Genomic DNA, 18,341 nt, shown 5'->3' on the forward strand with positions numbered 1-18,341 from the left:
ACGAGCCGTGCCACCATTTATGACACCTATAACACTGATAACCAGCCCCTCTACCTCGGCCATTTCCCCTGCCTCGCGGGATGACCTACCGCCTCTCGCGCTATCACCTCTATCTGTTGATCCAAAAGCTTTAGAACTGCTAGCTTCCTCATTGCTGTTAGCAGTTTGGCTCCTGCCATAGGACTGGCCTTTCCCTCTGCTAGCTCCTCATCCTCTCCAGGCATTCTGCCTTCTGGTAATTTTCTCCCCAGCCTTTATTGCACTCTGATATGCTTCATCAATGTTATTCGGAGATAAAATACTGATTTCATCCAAAATATCTAACCTTAGCCCATTAACATACCTGGTTGTTCTTTCTGCTGTGTCCTTTGTATATCCGGCCCACAAATTCACTCGATAGAACTCTTCCGTGTACTCCTTTACCATCAATCCTTTCTATCTTAGATTCTGCACCTACTTGTGCAATGTAATTTGTTAGTCCCTCGGCAAAAATCTTCCCTTTAACTTGGCCACTATCCTTGACCAGGTTTTAATCGGTGCCTTGTTCAATCGCTTCCTCTCGTTCAAGACACTATCCCACCATAGGGCTGCGTGTCCCTTCAATTTCGTCACAATGAATTTAACTCTGCGGTCTTCGCTGACTTCCTCGCACTCGAAATACTTATCCATCTCACTAATCCAATCTAATAAAACTTCGATAGACAGGCTTGTTACACAGTAATTTGTCACCATTGGTCACTGTCCCTATTACCCCTGTTTCCGTACTTTGGAGGATGCATTCTGGGACCTGTGAACAGTGAGATAACCTAAAAACACTCGCATTATGTTCCCCTGAGTATGTACTTCATGTTCCCCAAAGACACCTTCTGCAAAATATCCTTGAAAAGTGCCCTTTTTCCATTAGCGCAGGTCCATAGTGTCCTACCCGCGCCAATCAATGAGATCCTCAAAAGAGGGTGCGACCATTGGCGCTCTGTCTTAGAACAATACCCGCGCCAACCAAGTTTGGTAATGATTTTTGACAAACGCGCGCCCAAATGTTTTTTCCCTTCAAATCACGAAGTCTTTTGAGGATAAAGTTTATCTGATAGAGGTCGAGAGTCATCATCTATCCTTGACATCTATCCACAGCGGCTTTTCGGAGATAATGCCAATCCACAATGGGTGTCCTGATGCATTGTATCTTCCTCCCTTCTCCATCTATAAAAGTATGTCCTCATGCATTTGACAAGCTAGTTTTTGGAGTGATGCTAGTTGTGATAACGCTTGTCTTGAGTGATAGTAAGAGTCTTGGAGCATAGGGAGGTTATGCTACCGGAAGTCTGAGAGAGAGAAGGTCTATTGCAAGACATGTATAGCTGCTCGCCCAGCCAGAGGAGAGATTCAACGTCAGAACTTTGGTTGTATCTTTCTCTGTTGATTATTCATTAATGGACGACTATCATTATGGTTCCGATCTTATTGTTCACTATGATAATGTTTGATCTATATCCTTTCTGACTGATATATAGTTGTATTTAGTGGATTTTATGCTTGTATTCGCTTCGTTCTTTGCATGTGCAGGTATCCATTCGCGGAGATCGTGAGGATCGTGACCTGCCGAAGCAAGGGAACGGGAGTATCAACTCTTCTACGATACTAGCGTTGGACTCCAGGTTGGTTCTCATAATCCACTTTCTGTTTGCAACTAGGAACTTGCATGGTAGCGTGAATTGATTGTTGCTAGACCCATTTTGGGCTAGTGGGATCGCCTCTGTCCGCAGAGGGGATTTACCTCTCCAACAAGGCTGTCGTCATACGTCGGGAGTTCTGGCTTAGGTTTACTTCTTGCTACTAGAACAAATCTCTGCAATCTCACTTCTGCGGTTTCACCTTCTGGTCCATCTGCTGCTACTTCAACTTCCTCTTCACTGTCATCGCCTACTTCTGGATCTCTTTATCTACCTGCCTCTACTGCCTCCAAATGGGCAGCAAGAATTCTGATCTCCTCTCCCAATCCTTCCTCTGCTAATCTTCGAGCACCTCTGCCACGACCTCGCCTCCCTCTCTCCATTCTTCCAACTAACACACATAATCACTCTGATACCACTCTGACGTAGCCCAGCCACACTGGCCCACAATTTGACGTGTCCTCGCTTTACAACGGTCGTCGGATTTTTACAACATTTGGACTTTTCCAGTGGTCGCGTGCAAAGGTGGTCAGTGAACGTCGGTTGGTAGTTGCAAGAAATTACTGCTACATTTAATTCCTCCTTGCACTCCTCATGCTTGGTTACTCCGCGCGTTATTTGCCAAAACACCTCGGTTTCTCGGTCATTGGAGACGGTTTTATTCTGCGGTATGGTTATTGTGAGGGTTTGGTGAGTTTTCCTTCTGGTTCTTGCTCTATTGAATATGGAGCTCTCCCAAACCTGGTTATAAGCTTGTCAATCTCCGCTAGATTGATATCACACTGGTTCTGTTGGCGTGCTCGCTTGTTGTTTCACATGGTAAGTCTTCTAGTCTCGTCCTGTCATTTTTGCTGTGATATGGTTGTGGAGTCAGGGGTCTTGTCCAGATATCATTCTTGGCTATTGCTATGTTGTCTCTGTTATTATGTTGTTGCCTTTGCTATGGTTATAGTCGCCTTCGCTATGATGATGGGTGTCTCTGGTCACTGTTCTGCGTGCAATTTGTTTAACTTTCGTCGTCCTCGGATTTCAGGAAACACATTAGCAGGTTCCCATGGCTTGAAATAGGTAATTTCTCCTTCCTTGATTCAATTTCGACTTCATCTTGGGGTTTATGCTAATCAACAACGCTCCTCTTGTCTCAGCTTCATCTATTCGGCTTGGCTCTACTCCTCAAATCTCTGGTTCGCTTGCTCAGGTAATTAAATGTGAAACCCTCTAGTTATGTGGTTGCTTAACTTGGTTCTTTGCAATGTACAGGTATTCACGATGCTCTATTGTGTGTGCAGGTCACGGTTCGACCTGGGTGCGTGGGTCCTCCGGGTTTCGGTCTTCCAAGGGTGGCTAAACTTGCTGGTAGGCTTCTGCACTACAACTTGTCAATGCACTGATAGTTCTTGGGTTTTCTGTATATTTTGCTTTGCCATCTTTACTTGTCATGCACATTCGTTATTCCTTGTGGAATTGAGGTTTTTCCCTCTTAGTCATTCATCTGTCTGATTATTTGGGGTTTCTGTCCCCAAACCTTAGGTCAGGGTTTGTCCATTCTGGACTCGGCACTTGTTGGGTTTGTCAGCGGATGTTATGTAACTGTATATCGGTCAATCCCAATGAAAACTGGATCTTACTGTCACTGTTTAATTTGTGAAATTATGAGGAGTCATTCTAAAAGAAATACCTTTTGTGTAGGTTTCTCTTCCCCTCTTTGTGTGTGGTTCTTTTTGTTCTCGGGTCTTTGACTGTAACTCACTTTTCGAACTGTGTCTCCACACGTCGTCCCTTCGCTCTGTGGCTATGCCTTTAAATGATTGCACTGTAGTCTGTTCAACATAAAACAATGCGACCTTACCGTCGTCTCTCTCTGTCTGTCAACACTGTTAGTTTTCAATTCAATAAATAAAAAGAAATTTAATCTTACAGCATATAGACAATGTATACAGATGGACGATTTTTATTGAAATAGATCTGTTTCTTTATTTCTATGTTATGAAGTTGCAGAACCTTGCTCTTGTCTTACATTCCTCCTTTTATACCTTGTGGTTACAGTTACTTTGAAACTGCAATTATTTGTCAGTTGAACAGAAACAATTGGTTGGGTAACTACAGTTTTCGGTTATCATTACAAGATATGCTTTTAGACAATTTTGTCCTTTCTTTCCTAAATTAACAGATCAATTTCCTAAACTGATATTTATTTCTATTGACCTATAATAACCCTAAGCGACATTTACCTTTGACATTTAATAACTAAGAGTAAAGTAACTAGAATCCTACCTTATAACTTCATAAAATAGTAATAAAAAAAACAATCGAGATAATCAACAACCTTCCAACTTGGCGAGACTTCACCTGGTCATGGTGAGCTAGATGCTCCTACATCACTAGATAAGCTTTGATTGATCCAACGGTATACGATGACACAAGGCTTGTTGAATCTTAATGAAGTAAGAGGTCTGAGGGACTATTTTGGCAAAATTGTTTAGTGTGTAAATTGAGAGATTTAATTAATAAAGGGGGCATTGAGGATGGTTTCAAATACAACGACATGTGGTGTCAGGTGTGGTGTCATGGTGATTTTGAGAACGATCAGTCTCCCGCATTGTCAACAACACCAGGCTACCAAGCACCAATTTCGCAAACCACCAGAGGTCATCCAGCTTGACCACAATAGGAACACGTATGCATCAATGGAGTTCAAAACATACACAATGGATCATTACTCCAGCTCTTTCCAAAACTCGCCTCTATGATACTACTATATAGTCCCATTAAACTCCACAATAAAATCTTAATGTCATTAAGTGAAATCATTTATCATTTATACAAACAGAGGATATCTACTAGATCACAACTACTTGGTGGTTTTTCTAATTGTAAAACAAATTCTTCTAAACAAAACTACTCTAAACTGCTAATGTAAAATATTTTGAAGAGTTAGTTAACAATGAATTTCGTAAATAGGCATTCTATTAAGGCCAAGGATCTAATTGTTAATTGTTGAAATCATGATATTTTAACTGAATTTACCTAAGCAACATCTTTACTAGGGAAATCCTATGAGAAGAACATATGGATATTATAGTTGTCAAAGAAATTTATATTCTATGAGAATCAATTTCACATTTTAGGCAAATAATTTATGAAAAGATTAAATTATAAATTAGGTTATAAAAACATTATGATATTGATTTTTATTATAAATAAATAAATATTCACCATTTGTAAATTACAAGTATATAATTTTTTTAAACTTAATAATATATTAATTAGTTTATTTTAATCTTAAATTTAAATTTACAAATTATTAAAAAAAAACAAATTTTTGGAAATGTATATTAGTACATTCTTCCTTTTGCATTATAGATCTATTTGAGCACTCCTAAATGGATTTATTAAGAAATAGATATATCATTTAAGATTAGGGTTCATATTAGGGATTGATCACATTTTCGCGAAAAAATATAACATAAAATAATTTCAATATTTATACCTAAATATCACATTATTTAGTTTAATGAACAATTACAAATAAAAAAACACAAATTAAAAATAAAATAAAAAATATTACTCTAATGGTCAGTGGAGGATAAAAATAACCATGGATTTCAATCCAATAACTGCCTTTTTTTTTTTTTTTCCACAGATTTGAAACACGTCACCTTCACCTCTCAATTATTAAAGGATAAAACACATAGAAAGAAAGACAGGACGACAGGAAAAAAATGATTGAAAATGGGAAAAGAAGCCGATTATAATAGATGGAAGATGGACAATTCTTCAGCTAAATGGTTACTATTTGAAATGAACGGAGAATGGACGCCCCTTCAACTGAACGTTTATCTATTTCAAAAGCTCACCGATAAATAACTGTATATCCAATTCCAACACGGATTTCAATTTTTTTTTTTTACAACGATTCGCTTTTTTGAATTCCTTCGTTAACCGTTTAATCTTTTTTGTGTCTGTTAAATAATAACACAGAAAGGAGGGCTATCCAAAGCTAGTGATTTCTTTGACGGTCTATCTGCACAACTTGCGATGGTAAAATTTCTACACTTTCGGAAGAGTATAACAAAGGTTATAAATACAATAATATTATATTAAAAAAAAAACTTGAATTCTCAAATGTTTGCACCGACAAGATTTTATAATCAAAAATATTTTTTATTTAAAATTTTAGATTTAAATTTATTTTTTTCTAGGGAAAATATCAATAATTTTCTATTAAAAAAAATGAGAAGCTATATTGGGTAGATACATTAAAGAATTTAGAGATTGTTAAGTGGGAGCAGTGTGCATGACACATATAGTAGCGAGTGCTATGTAATGGTAACCTGGCATGCTTTTCTGCCCGCGTGCTTTGCCTTAAGCGATAGAGTGCCAACCACGACAATACCTTATTATATACTATATAATACTCCAACGATCTAGGGTCTCTTCTCCGCTCAGCGTGACTGCAACCCTTTTGTTTCTTCTACGGCCAACTTATTACTGTGGCGATCTAGGGTTCTTTCTTCTTTCTTCTGTGGCCTTCTGGTGGGACCTTCGGCCAATGGATTGCATATTCCAGATTTGCAAATCTGAGACACAGATCTGAACGGCGTGTGTGGCTCCCTTTTGTAAAATTCTTCAGAAACATTTTTATACTCAGCAGGAGAGCATTCTCTAGATGGCTCCCAGCTTCGCGAAAATAGTTGTTGGCTCAGATATGTCCTCCTATGGGAGGCAAGCTCCTACCCATATCATCAGTGAAGCCCCACCTCCCACTATCCAAGTAGACCAGGCCTCACTCGATGAGGCTTTGAAGTTTTCTGAAAGTGCCCTAATCTGTCGATTCAATGGTTTTTGGCCGCGACTGACAGCTCTTCACAATTGGATCTTAGAGGTATGGAAGCCTATCATTTCTTATGCAATTAATATCTACCCATGTGCTAGCGGTTTTTTTATAGTAGATTCTGAAAACCCTAAAAGTAGACAATGTATACTAGATTCCAGCCCTTGGTTTTGGGAAAACTCAGGCCTATTCATGAAGCCATGGAACCCATCATTCGATCCCTCAACAACAGTCATAACCTCAGCACCAGTTTGGGTGAGATTGCCAAACCTACCCTTGCATCTCTAGAATTCCTCCTCGCTCAAAGCCATTGGAAATGCAATTGGGAAATTTTATTGCAGGTGCCCAGAAACAGATGAATATGACAGAACCACCTATGCATGCATCTGTGGGGAAATGGACTTCAGTGCCTGATTCCCAGCTGAAATACACCTAACAAGTAAAGACTATGTGTGGAACCAGAAACTCGATTATGAAAGTGTCATCTTCAGATGTCGATCCTGCTTTGAGACAGGGCATCTAGCCAAAAATTCCCCAAAAGCTTCCCAGAAAAATTCTGCTAGAAAAAATCAACACAAATCTACATGGTGGGAAGGAGCACAAAAAGAACACTACACTGTCATCAAAGAAGAATACTCTTGAGAAAACTCTGAATCACAAGAAATTGGGCAAGAAAGAAACAACTCTCAAGACAAGCAGGGGGAAGCCCCGCCCAACAAAAATCTTCATTTAACAGCAAAGCAGATCTCCTAGACCAAACTCCTTCTCCGACTATCTTCAAAAGGATGAACACAATAGATCACAAAGCTAAGACACCAATGTCCCAAGAACCAGAAGAGATGAAGGAGATGCAAGATAAAGGATGTTGGAAGACCGTAGAGAAAAAAAAGAAAGCTGCAACACCAATCTCGCCAAGAAAGACGAGGAGCCAGACAATTAAAAACTAAGAAAATTATAGGTCCGATAGGCCAATTTGGTCTCAGTGGACGTTAAACATCATCATCATCAAAAATAAAATTACAAATTGTATAAACTAGGTCTTTTTATTTTTCCTTTTTTCTTCTGAACTTTTTGGATTTTTCTTTTTTTCCTTTTTTCTTATGAAAATTTTGCCACACCATAAGTGATGGACCATAAATGACAATAACCAACTCATTATTTCTTGTAGGGTTTGGGTTATCTTTGTTCGAATCAGAGCTTTGGAATACATGAGATCGCTCATGTGCCTTGATTGCTATTATTCCCCTCTACTTAGATTTAAGGATCATAATAACTACTAAGTTATTTGGAATCTCTGATATATTTCTTCCTCCTTTTCTCTCCCATCTCTTGTGAGACTTGTTGTTTTTTCTGTCTCCTATTGTTTTTGAATTTCATCCATTTCTTCATCCTCATCAGAATGAAGGGGATTCTAGGAATTACAATCCTTTTTGATTTTGCATTCTCTTTGTTCTTTTCTTTGCTTGTTTACATGTGTTTTGCAAATGCCCTGTTTGATGGAAAACCCTGCACAAGAAGCTGTGTTTTCAAAGTCTAACCACTGTACCCACTTAAAATATTTTTGTGTGAGATTAATACAATCTAAGAGACCTTTACTTCAATCCATCTCCACACAAATATGTGCAAAGGTGAAGATCCATTTGTCCATTCTTTCCCGATCTGTCTTTAGGAGCCTTCCCAAAGAGTTCCATATGCCTTGTAACACTTGATGGTGCCAATGAGTAAGCGTAAGGTTATGCAACCTTATCCATAACAACATTTTTGTAACCACCATTGAGTTTGTGTCAAAACTAGAAAATGACATGGGGTTACCAAGAGAACTGCCCTTCCCCAAAACCATGGTACATCATTTATGATATGATTGTAATCTTTTTCGGTATCAAATCGAAAAAAAAAAAAAAAAAAAAAACCTTTTGCACACAAGTAAATATCGCATTCTCTTGTCCAATTGAGGTATATCCATTGACTAAGCTCTTCAGATTTTGGATAGTAACCATTAAATCAACAAATAATGGTTTTTCCTTGTAACGTGTTGAAGATATCACTTAATCATTGCAATTAGATAGACATATCTAGAATATTTTCCATCTTTTCTACAATGTAAGATTTGGGATTTGTTTGTCCTGCGGCAGCTTTCCCTCTTAATGTGTCTTTGAAAGAAGCTTGACCTTGTTTGTCGATGATGGTCTAGCTCGTGTGATTACTCTTGGGGCACTGCCTTATAATCATAAATTCTGGATAATGGTACAATCTCTTTGAATCCCATAATCTTTCTAATGGATCTCTTCCCGTAACACTTTCCTGGAAACAATTGAACTATGAGATGAAGTAGAAATACTTGTGGCATTTTGGGCTTTTTTCTTTAGATCTATCACCAGATTCATTCCCCATACCCATATCATTATCGATTTCACAGATATGGTTTTGATAAAAACTAGATATCGGTTCTCTGGATCTGAGATCAAACCTCTTCCTTCTTCTCTTGATGGTTGAGGCCATAAACCTACGTTGCATAAAACACTTCTCTTCTCATCCTTTGTTCTTTCCTTTGAACTGTGCCCATCCTTACCAAAAGAGGTGATTTGATTTGCATGCAAAATTTGGGCATTGTTGAGAAAGGGATACAGACCATTTTTTAGCAACAAAGCCTAATGATAATAAAAGGGGAAAAAAAGGTTGCGTCTATGTAGAGTGAATCATCTAGAAACAAATATTTCTTGATCACCTGATCACACCAAACAAAAGAAGTATCTATAATAAAAACAAATACAGGGGGCTCCTTTTTGCTGAGGTGGGCACGGAACTCCTTGACATCCAGATCCTTATTAATCCTCAAGGGTTTCCTAAACTCATAATTATTCAATGGTTTTTCAAAATCCTTTGCCAGTCCATCACTGTCTTGAGCAGATCGAATATCAAGGCCTGTATAAAAGCCTCTCCTATCCTAGTCACTCTAGGCCTTCCAAACCATTGTGAAGGAATATATCCACCCTATGTAGACAAAAGTCATCCAACACCCGAGGAGGAAGAGCACTCGTCGCGCCATAAGTCACCACAACCTGCCAGGTCGCACAAAATATTGTTGGCAACACCTAGATAACTGTAACAAATTGTAACCCTAAGGAAGAATGCCAAACCCATGTTTTTTCGACCTTCTATATAGTTACAAGTTATGTTATGTTATATAGTTTTCCTTTCATACTTAAACTTACTTTTCATTTAGAATATATTTCATTCCTATTTTGCATAGAGATGAATTGAACGTGATATATCTAAAATTTTGTCTTTAGAAAAAACTAAGATTAAACAAACATTTTAATTATAGTAAAATTTATCTTAGTTTTTAAATGAAATGGTGATTGTGAGTTGATTATTTAAAAATATAAAACAATTGCCTAGTGAAATGTTAAACATCCATTTTAAGGTAAAGTTAATAGAAGCCTAGGCGAGTAATTTTCATCTTCAAATTGCCTTATTGCCTTCTCCAAATTTTCATTCGGGCCACCGTTGCATGTTCCCTCCCAGTGAAATCTTCGAAGTAGGTAGGAGAAGATGTCTAGGATAGCAATGGGAAAAGAAGCCCAATACCGCAATTAGGAACACTTCTGGTAGATTTTTGTATGGCGCAACTAGAGAATATGTCCACGATAGCAATGTGAAAAGAAGACCAATAAAACAATTGGGAATGCTTTTAGTAGAGTTTTGTTTGGCGCAACTCTTGTACTGCTTCTAATTGGAAGCTTTCATTGGATGGCATAAAGACAAAAAATCAACATCTGGAGTATAAATGGGCATAAATGGGAAATATGAAAGGTGTAATGGAGTCATGAAAGGTGTAATGGAGTCACATTCTGCAAGGTTGGAGAACTCTTGCTATTCCAACACTTCTAAACACTTTGCCCAACATAAGTCAGAATTTAGATTTCGAGTGGAATATGTGGAAATAAAACTCTTTTCTCGTCGAAACCATTCTAGATATCTTCTATTTCGTATTGCAAATTGAATTAGGCTTTTGCAAGTGGGGTTGAGAAAATGTGATGTGGTATGTACCAAATATCGAACATTTCTAGTAAAGCTAATAATGCTTGTTTTAGTTTCTTGTAAATATCATCCATAACACCTAAATGTAAAGATTGTCAAAGTTGATGGTGGTTGGGCATGAGAAAGGTACAATTTAATGGACTTCATTATAATTTTTTATAAATACTTTATTAAGTTCAGTGATTAAGAAATTATTCATTTGAATATAAATTTCTAAGTTTATTAGTTAAGAGATTTAATGTCATGAACCTGAGTCATGCTGATATAATTTTATTTGAGGATTGCAAATCTATTTTTCAAATGATTTTGGTAAATAGTTATGCTTTAAAAAGTCATTTTGGTAAATTTCATAGATCTAATACTTAATTGTTAAAATCATGATATTTTAACAACATTTTTACGAACTAAAATATAATGAAATTTCAAAATTTAAAAATTTAAGCTCGTTAGTTTGAATTGACATTAAATTCTAAAGCTATTAAATTATAACTTACTTTCTCAAAACAATATTATATGAAAAGATTATTATATTTGTTATTTTTAAAAGTAAATAAAGATTTTCCAAAAATTTTAAATTCATATTATTTATCAATTATTTCACTCTAATTTTAAATTTAAGAATTATTAAAATATATAAATTTTTGGAAGTTTAAATTATTCCAATCTTATGTTTTCCTTCTGCAGTATAGGTTTATTTAAGCACTCATATGGATTTATTAACAAATAGATATATCATTTAAGGCGAAGGTTATTCAAATCTTCATTATGGGTCTATTTGAGCACTCCTACATGGATCCAATTTCAAGATTTAGAAAAAGTATTACTCTCATGATCATCAGTGGAGAATAAAAACATCCATGGATCCAATAACCGCCCATTTGTTTTGCACTTTTCAAACACGTCGCCTCCACCTCTCAATTATTACACAATAAAACACGGGGAGAAAAGAACATAGGGCTTCACGAAGGCGATGTAGGGAGGAAGATTTTGTGAACGCGCAACCAACAAAAAAATATATGATTGTGAAAAGGAGAGAAAAAAAAAATCCAATTATGTTTAATGGAAGATGGACAATCCTCCATCTCAAGAGTTGGAGAATGGACGCTGCTTCAACTCAACGGTTACTTATTTCAGCTACTCACCGACAAACATAGTAATATCCAATTCCAATAAGGATTTCCAAATTTTTCACAACGATTCATTTTTTGAATTCATGGATAACCGTCAAATTTTTATGTGCACCGTTAAATAATAACGCAAAAGAATGGCTGTCCAGTGCTAGTGCGTTCTTGGACCTGGACAATCACGGTCTATCCACACAACATGACATGGCAAGATTTTATAATAAAAAACATTTTTTATGGGAAATCGCACATATAAAGCAAAGTTTCATTTAATTGTGAAAAAGTAAATTTTAGGTTGTTATTATAGAACTACAATTTGAATTTAGAATATATATACTTTATCATTTGCATAGTCATGAATAACGCAGTGTGAAAATGATATATTTAAATTTTTGTAATTAAGATTAAACCTATTTTTTAATTTATTTAATTAATTGAATTAATGTAGTATAATTTAATTTAGTTTTTAAATGAAATGCTGATTTGTAAATTAATTATTTAAAAATATAATAGAACTCCTGCTTGAAATTTTATTTATTTATTTTAACTTAGGGGGAATAGATGCCTAGGTAGACAACTTTCATCTTCAATTTGTCTTCTTTGCTTTTACAAATTTTGGCACTCTTGAGTATTCAATCAATACGAAATCTTCCAAACAAGTATGAGAAGATTCTTGGTATAGTGATGCAGGAGCATCTAGCTAGGGCACCATGACCGGGTGTTGGTCTCCGCCAAGGTGGAAGGTTTTAACAATGATTGGTTTCTTTATGTTTAAAAAGTCAAAGTAGGAGGTAGGAATTTGTTTTTTTTTTTAATTTCAGTTTCAGTTAGGGTCACTGTCTTGTCTGTCTTTAATAAACAATAGTTATATAACTATTTCTTTCATTTTAGAAAAAAATGACAAACATGTCAAGTATGAAATCTTGTAATGCAAATAGAACTGAATGCATAAGCAGTTGCATAACTAATAGAATAGAAACTGAAAGTAACTACACATAGTTCAGGCAACTGTGAACAAATAGTATAAAGGGAAGATTGTAAATCATTCAAAAGGTTCAGCATACAAGTATCCATAATAAAAAGAGCAGACAATTTATTCATTCGAATCCATCTGTAACAACCATAATATTTCTTTATTGTTTCCTATTCATTGAACAACCAGAATAGTCGATATGGTGCATGCAGACTATCTTGTTTATTTTCTTTTCTAAAGGAACAAAACTCAAACAACAAGGACTGTACGCGAATTCCCAGAACGAGGGTTGGTAACCCATTAAGAGAAATCACGACCGAAATGGACAAGAACAATTGCAAGCAGTTCGAACGAAATGAGCATATGCACACAGTCATAAAAGACAGAGAATACTTTCTCATTTTCGAATCCATCCACCTGAACAAACACTGGTATGTCTACTATGCTTTCTAGTCGTTGAAGTAACTACGAGTAACAACCACAATGCAGGCACAGTGCTATCATTTTCCTCTTTAAAATCATTCATAATAGTCGAGCAACCACATTTCGAACAGAGGTAACTCAAAGCAAACAAATTCTCTGCAAATTCTTTCAATTATAAAATGAAATGCCTGTATATACATAACAGTGTCCGAACATAACCCTATAAGCAGTCACAAAGCCTAACGACCAACAAACCCTAGACGAGGGTTTTGGGATGGCTTCCATTATATATGAATTTACAGATAACAAGTAGCGAAACACAAGAAAGACTGCATTAAATCGACCCAGGACGCTTGATTACAACAGAGGGACATCAACAAACAAGTATTGAGGAAACCAAACCATCAGAACCTACAGGCCCTAACTTTAAAAATGAAATTGATGAGGGTGACAGAGCCTACCAAGCAAAAGCTAAGGTGACTATGCCAGGCACGCCCATTAGCAAACCCTCAACCTGCAAGAGAACCAGGACAAGATTGTGAGCATAGTTGTCGACCATGAAAGGAGAAAATAGCGAATAAGTGCAGATGCAGAAAGAGATTCTTTTCCTTACCTGGAGGGTTCGTAGCACAGACAGAGCACAGGCGATTAAGCCAAAAATCTCAGATATCGACTGAGACAAAGGAACGAGTTCATTTAGATACAGAATGACAAAGGGAATAGAGTAAAACATGGACGGACGAAGTTACCTGAAGTGAAGTCGAAAACAGAAGAGTGCCACCGCTTTGCAACCTGGATGCATGCACAAAACCATTGAATTTAACCAACAAAATGACCTCATAACAAACAATGACCATGGAATAAAGACAAGGTAAGCAGCTGCATGAGAATTATAAACGTATACTCACATAGGCGACAGAACTACCATTATGTGCACAAAGAGCCAAGACCACAAGTTACCTAGGTGAATGTAGGTGCCATACTCTCAGGCAGAGTAGCCCCTGACTAGTGTGCACATAGTTGTAGTGTAGCATCAAACACAGGCAGCACAAGAATTACCAGAAAAAACCCTCGGCGCCAAGAAACGAAGAGAAGAAATGACCGAGTAACAATAGTGGGAAAGGTTTTGGCAAGAACCGAGGCGCGGGAAATGCAAACCAAGGCGCTAGTATAGTGATAATAACTATAGTCATAATTGCCACCTTACCAAAGTCCAGAAATATCCGAAGTTAAGTCACAAACCACAACTATTTAATCTGCAACTTAATCATTGTTTAAATCATTTAATCAGTGGTTAACATAATACTGTGTTAATTCAAATCTTTATTGTGTGGAACTGTGCGGAGTGTTGGGATTGTCCCATCATAGTGGTATCAGAGTAGGATTTGGAATTGGCTGGAGGAATGGAGGTAGCAAGGCAAGGTCATGGAAGAGGTGTTCGAAGGATAGTAGAGGAAGGACTGAAAGAGGAGATCAGGATTCTTACTACCCGTTTGGTGGCAGTTGAAGTAGGGAGAAGAAGGGATCCAGAGGTAGGTGATGATAGCAAAGAAGAAGCTATAGTGACAATAGATGGATCGAATGAAGAAGGACTGGAAATGAGGCTGTTGAGGTTTCTCTTATTAGCAAGCAGCAAACCCAAACCAGAACTCCCAAATTATGACGACAGCCTGTCCACAGAGGTTCCCTTGGACTTGATCAACGAGTTGGATAAGTGTATTGAGTGCAAAGAGATCAGTGAAGACCATAGAGTCATGTTTGTTGCAACAAAGTTGAAGGGACACGTAGCCCTGTGGTGGGATAGTGTCCAAACAGAGAGAAGGAGACTAAACAAGTTTCCGATCAAAATATGGTCCAGGATGGTGGCCAAGTTGAAAGGCAGATTTCTGCCTAAGGATTAGCAAATTGCACTACACAAGCAAGTACAGAATCTAAAATAGAAGGGGATGACAGTAAGGGAGTACACCAAAGAGTTTTATCGAGTGAACTTAAGGGCTCGTTATACAGAATACACCCCGGAGAAAACAGCCAGGTATATAAATGGTTTAAGGTTAGAAATCTTAGATGAAATTAGTATTCTTTCTCCGAAAAACATTGAAGAAGCATATCAGAGTGCTATGAAAGCAGAGGAGAAAATCGCTAGAAAATAAAATGCCAGGAGAGGATGGGGAACCGGCAGAGGAAGAGGATAGTCTTATGGCAGAGGGCGAACTGCTAGCTGTAATGAAGAAGGTATCAGTTTTAAAGCTTCCGGAACAACAGAAAACAGTGACAGTACGAGAAGTAGTAGCACATATCAGCGAGGCAGGGGAAATGGCTGAGGCAGAGGAGCTGGTTTTCAATGTTACACGTGTTAAAAGTGGGGACATAGATCGTTTGAATGCCCTGAAGCAGAACAAGCTGGACAGAGGGGTGTGTATGTCGCACAACCAGAAGAAGCAGAGGCACCTCCCCAAGAAGCAGAGAATGCACCAAAAACAGGGGAAGCCCTAGTTTTGAATAAGGTTTTGTTGAAACCAGCCAAAGAAACAGCTGAACAAACTTAGCGGAAAGCTTTGTTTCGAACGGTTTTTAAGTCACACGGTAAGTGCTGTAAGCTGATTATTGACAGTGGAAGTACAGATAACTTGGTGGCCACAGAGATGGTGGAAAATTTGGGGTTGAAGCAATTGAAACACCACACCCCTTACAAAGTTTCATGGCTACAAAAGGCCATCAATTGCTGGTAGATGAGCAATGCGAAGCGGAGTTTCATATCGACAAATGTAAGGATAAGGTCATTTGTGAAATAATGCTGATGGATGTATGTCACATATTGCATGGCAGTATGACAGGAAGGTGGTACATGACGGGAAGACAAAATGTTATAAGTTTGTCAAAGATGGGATCAAGCATACACTTGTGCCCATCAAAGATGAAGAGAGAGTGGGAACAAGTGAGACAAGAGTATTGTTAGTAAGTGGAAAACAATTTCTGAAACAAGTTGAGGATAGTGAGTTAAGTTATGCTGTTGTAAGAAGAGCAAAGATAGTACTACTACACATAGAGGTGTCAGATTTGCCCACAAAAATTCAACAGATGTTGCAAGAGTTTACTGATATAGTGGTGGATGACTTGCCAGATAAACTGCCCCCCAAAAGAAGCATAAGTCATCATATTGACTTTATACCCGGAGCAAGTTTGCCAAATAAGGCAGCATATCGGATGAGCCCCAAAGAAAATGACGGGATTACAAAGCAAGTGCAGGAACTGCTAGACAAAGGGTTGATAAGGGAGAGTTTGAGCCCTTGCACAGTTCCAATGGTTCTCGCTCCCAAGAAAGGAGGAGAATGACAGATGTGCACAGACTCAAGGGCCATCAACAAGATCACCATCCGATAGAGGTTTCCACTACCATAGATGGACGACATATGGACTACCTAAGTGGGCAACATATTTTTCTAAGATAGATTTAAAGAGTGGGTATCATCAGATTCAAATTCGAGAGGGGGATGAGTGGAAGACATCCTTCAAAACTAATGAGGGACTATATGAGTGGCTGGTCATGCCATTCAGACTTAGCAATGCACCCAGTACCTTTATGCGGTTAATGAATGAAATGCTGAAAGAATACATCGGGAAGTTTGTGATAGTGTACCTGGATGACATATTAATTTTCAGCAAGACAAGGGAGGAACACTTTCGACATGTTTGAAAAGTGCTGGAAAAATTGCAGTAGAATAAGCTGGTGATAAATCTGAAAAAGTGTACTTTTCTGCAAAAAGAGTTGGTTTATTTGGGCTTCGTAATAGCAGAAAATGAGCCGAAGATGGATCCCGAAAAGATTGCAATGTACGTAGTTTAAACAGGTTGGCGAGCTTTTACCGGAAATTCATAAGAAATTTTAGTGAAATCTGCACACCTACGTTGGACACTATCAAAAAGGCCAGTCAGCCTTTTCAATGGACTAATGCATCAGAGAGGAGTTTTTAGCTACTAAAGAAAAAGATCACAGAGAGACCAATCCACAGGTTGCCCGATTTTAAAAATATTTTTCAAGTTCGTTGTGATGCTAGCGGTGTGGCTATTGGAGCTGTACTTAGCCAGGATGATGAACGTGTTGCATTTTTCAGCGAGAAGTTGAATGAAAGCAGGCATAAATATTCATCTTACGACAAGGAATTCTATGCTGTTGTCCAAGCACGGAAGCATTGGAGACACTATTTGCTGGGAAATGAATTTGTTTTGTTCTCGGATAATTCTGCACTATTGTATGTGATGGAACAGCACAAGTTGAATCACAAACATGCCAAGTGGGTGGAATATTTGCAGAGTTTCACCTTTGTGTTGAAACACATCAGTGGGCAGGCCAACAAGGTGGTGGATGCGTTGAGTAGGAGGGCCTTAATCTTGCAGGAGAGTACTGTACAAGTGTTCGGTTTTGAGCACTTGAAAGATTTATATCAGACTAACACAAACTTTAAGGAGGCTTACGAAGCATGCCAGAATCCTTTGGTGAGAGAGAATAGTCCATGGTTGGACTATAACTTGTAGGAGAAACTGCTGTTTAGAGGAGGACAGCTATGCATTCCTGACTGCTCGATGAGAGAGAATATTATTCAGGAGAAGCATAGTGGAGGTCTAGCCAGACATTTTGGCATAGACAAGACACTAGAGCAGCTCAGCCATTTTTACTTTTGGCCAAAAATGCGAAGGGATGTACAACGATTTGTGACCAGATGTAAAGTGTGCCAGTTAGCAAAAGGTCACAGTCAAAACACAAGACTTTATACACCATTGCCTGTTCTAAGTAGACCATGGGACTCAGTCAGCTTGGACTTCGTCTTAGGTCTACCAAGGACACAGCGGGGTTATGACTCGGTGATGGTAGTAGTGGACCGGTTTTCGAAGATGGAACTTTTCATCTCTTGTAGAAAATCTAGCGTTGCTACTCACGTGGCCCACTTGTTCTTTACAGAGATTGTCAGGCTACATGGTTTGCCTAAATCCATTCTTTCTGACAGGGACGTGAAGTTTCCGGGGCACTTTTTGCGCACCCTGTGGAAGAAGATGGATACGCAGTTGAGATATATCTTTGCTTATCGCCCCCAGATTGACAGAAAAACAGAGGTGGTAAACAGAAGTCTGGGGAACCTGCTACGCAGCTTGACTGGTGAGAATTTGCAGATGTGGGATCAAGTACATTCCCAGGAAGAGTTCACTTATAACAACTCATACAATCACAGCACAGGTTGCAGTCCTTTTCAGATCTTATACAACATGCATCCTCATGGAGT

General features: G+C 38.1%; 1 protein-coding gene across 1 annotated transcript; it reads left to right on the top strand.

Moving 5' to 3' along the window:
• Positions 1 to 16,873: 16,873 nt before the first annotated feature.
• Positions 16,874 to 17,598, top strand: LOC149232368 (uncharacterized). Its single transcript, XM_089381894.1, has 3 exons — positions 16,874 to 16,896; positions 17,121 to 17,315; positions 17,406 to 17,598. The coding sequence occupies exons 1-3, from the start codon at positions 16,874 to 16,876 to the stop codon at positions 17,596 to 17,598; spliced, it is 411 nt and encodes a 136-aa protein (XP_089238020.1).
• The last annotated feature ends 743 nt before the right edge of the window (positions 17,599 to 18,341 follow it).

The sequence above is a fragment of the Pinus tabuliformis genome, chromosome J (genome assembly GCF_031772625.1).
Source record: "Pinus tabuliformis cultivar Carrire ecotype Pingquan chromosome J, CPIR1, whole genome shotgun sequence".
Lineage (NCBI taxonomy): Eukaryota > Viridiplantae > Streptophyta > Pinopsida > Pinales > Pinaceae > Pinus > Pinus tabuliformis.

Bases quoted from the DNA above. Each gene is read 5' to 3' on its own strand.
- LOC149232368 (XM_089381894.1), top strand. From the start codon at position 16,874: ATGGATCCCGAAAAGATTGCAAT. The intron at 16,897-17,120 runs GTACGTAGTTTA...TTGTGATGCTAG, and splicing joins GATCCCGAAAAGATTGCAAT to CGGTGTGGCTATTGGAGCTG. The intron at 17,316-17,405 runs GTATGTGATGGA...GAAACACATCAG, and splicing joins TCGGATAATTCTGCACTATT to TGGGCAGGCCAACAAGGTGG.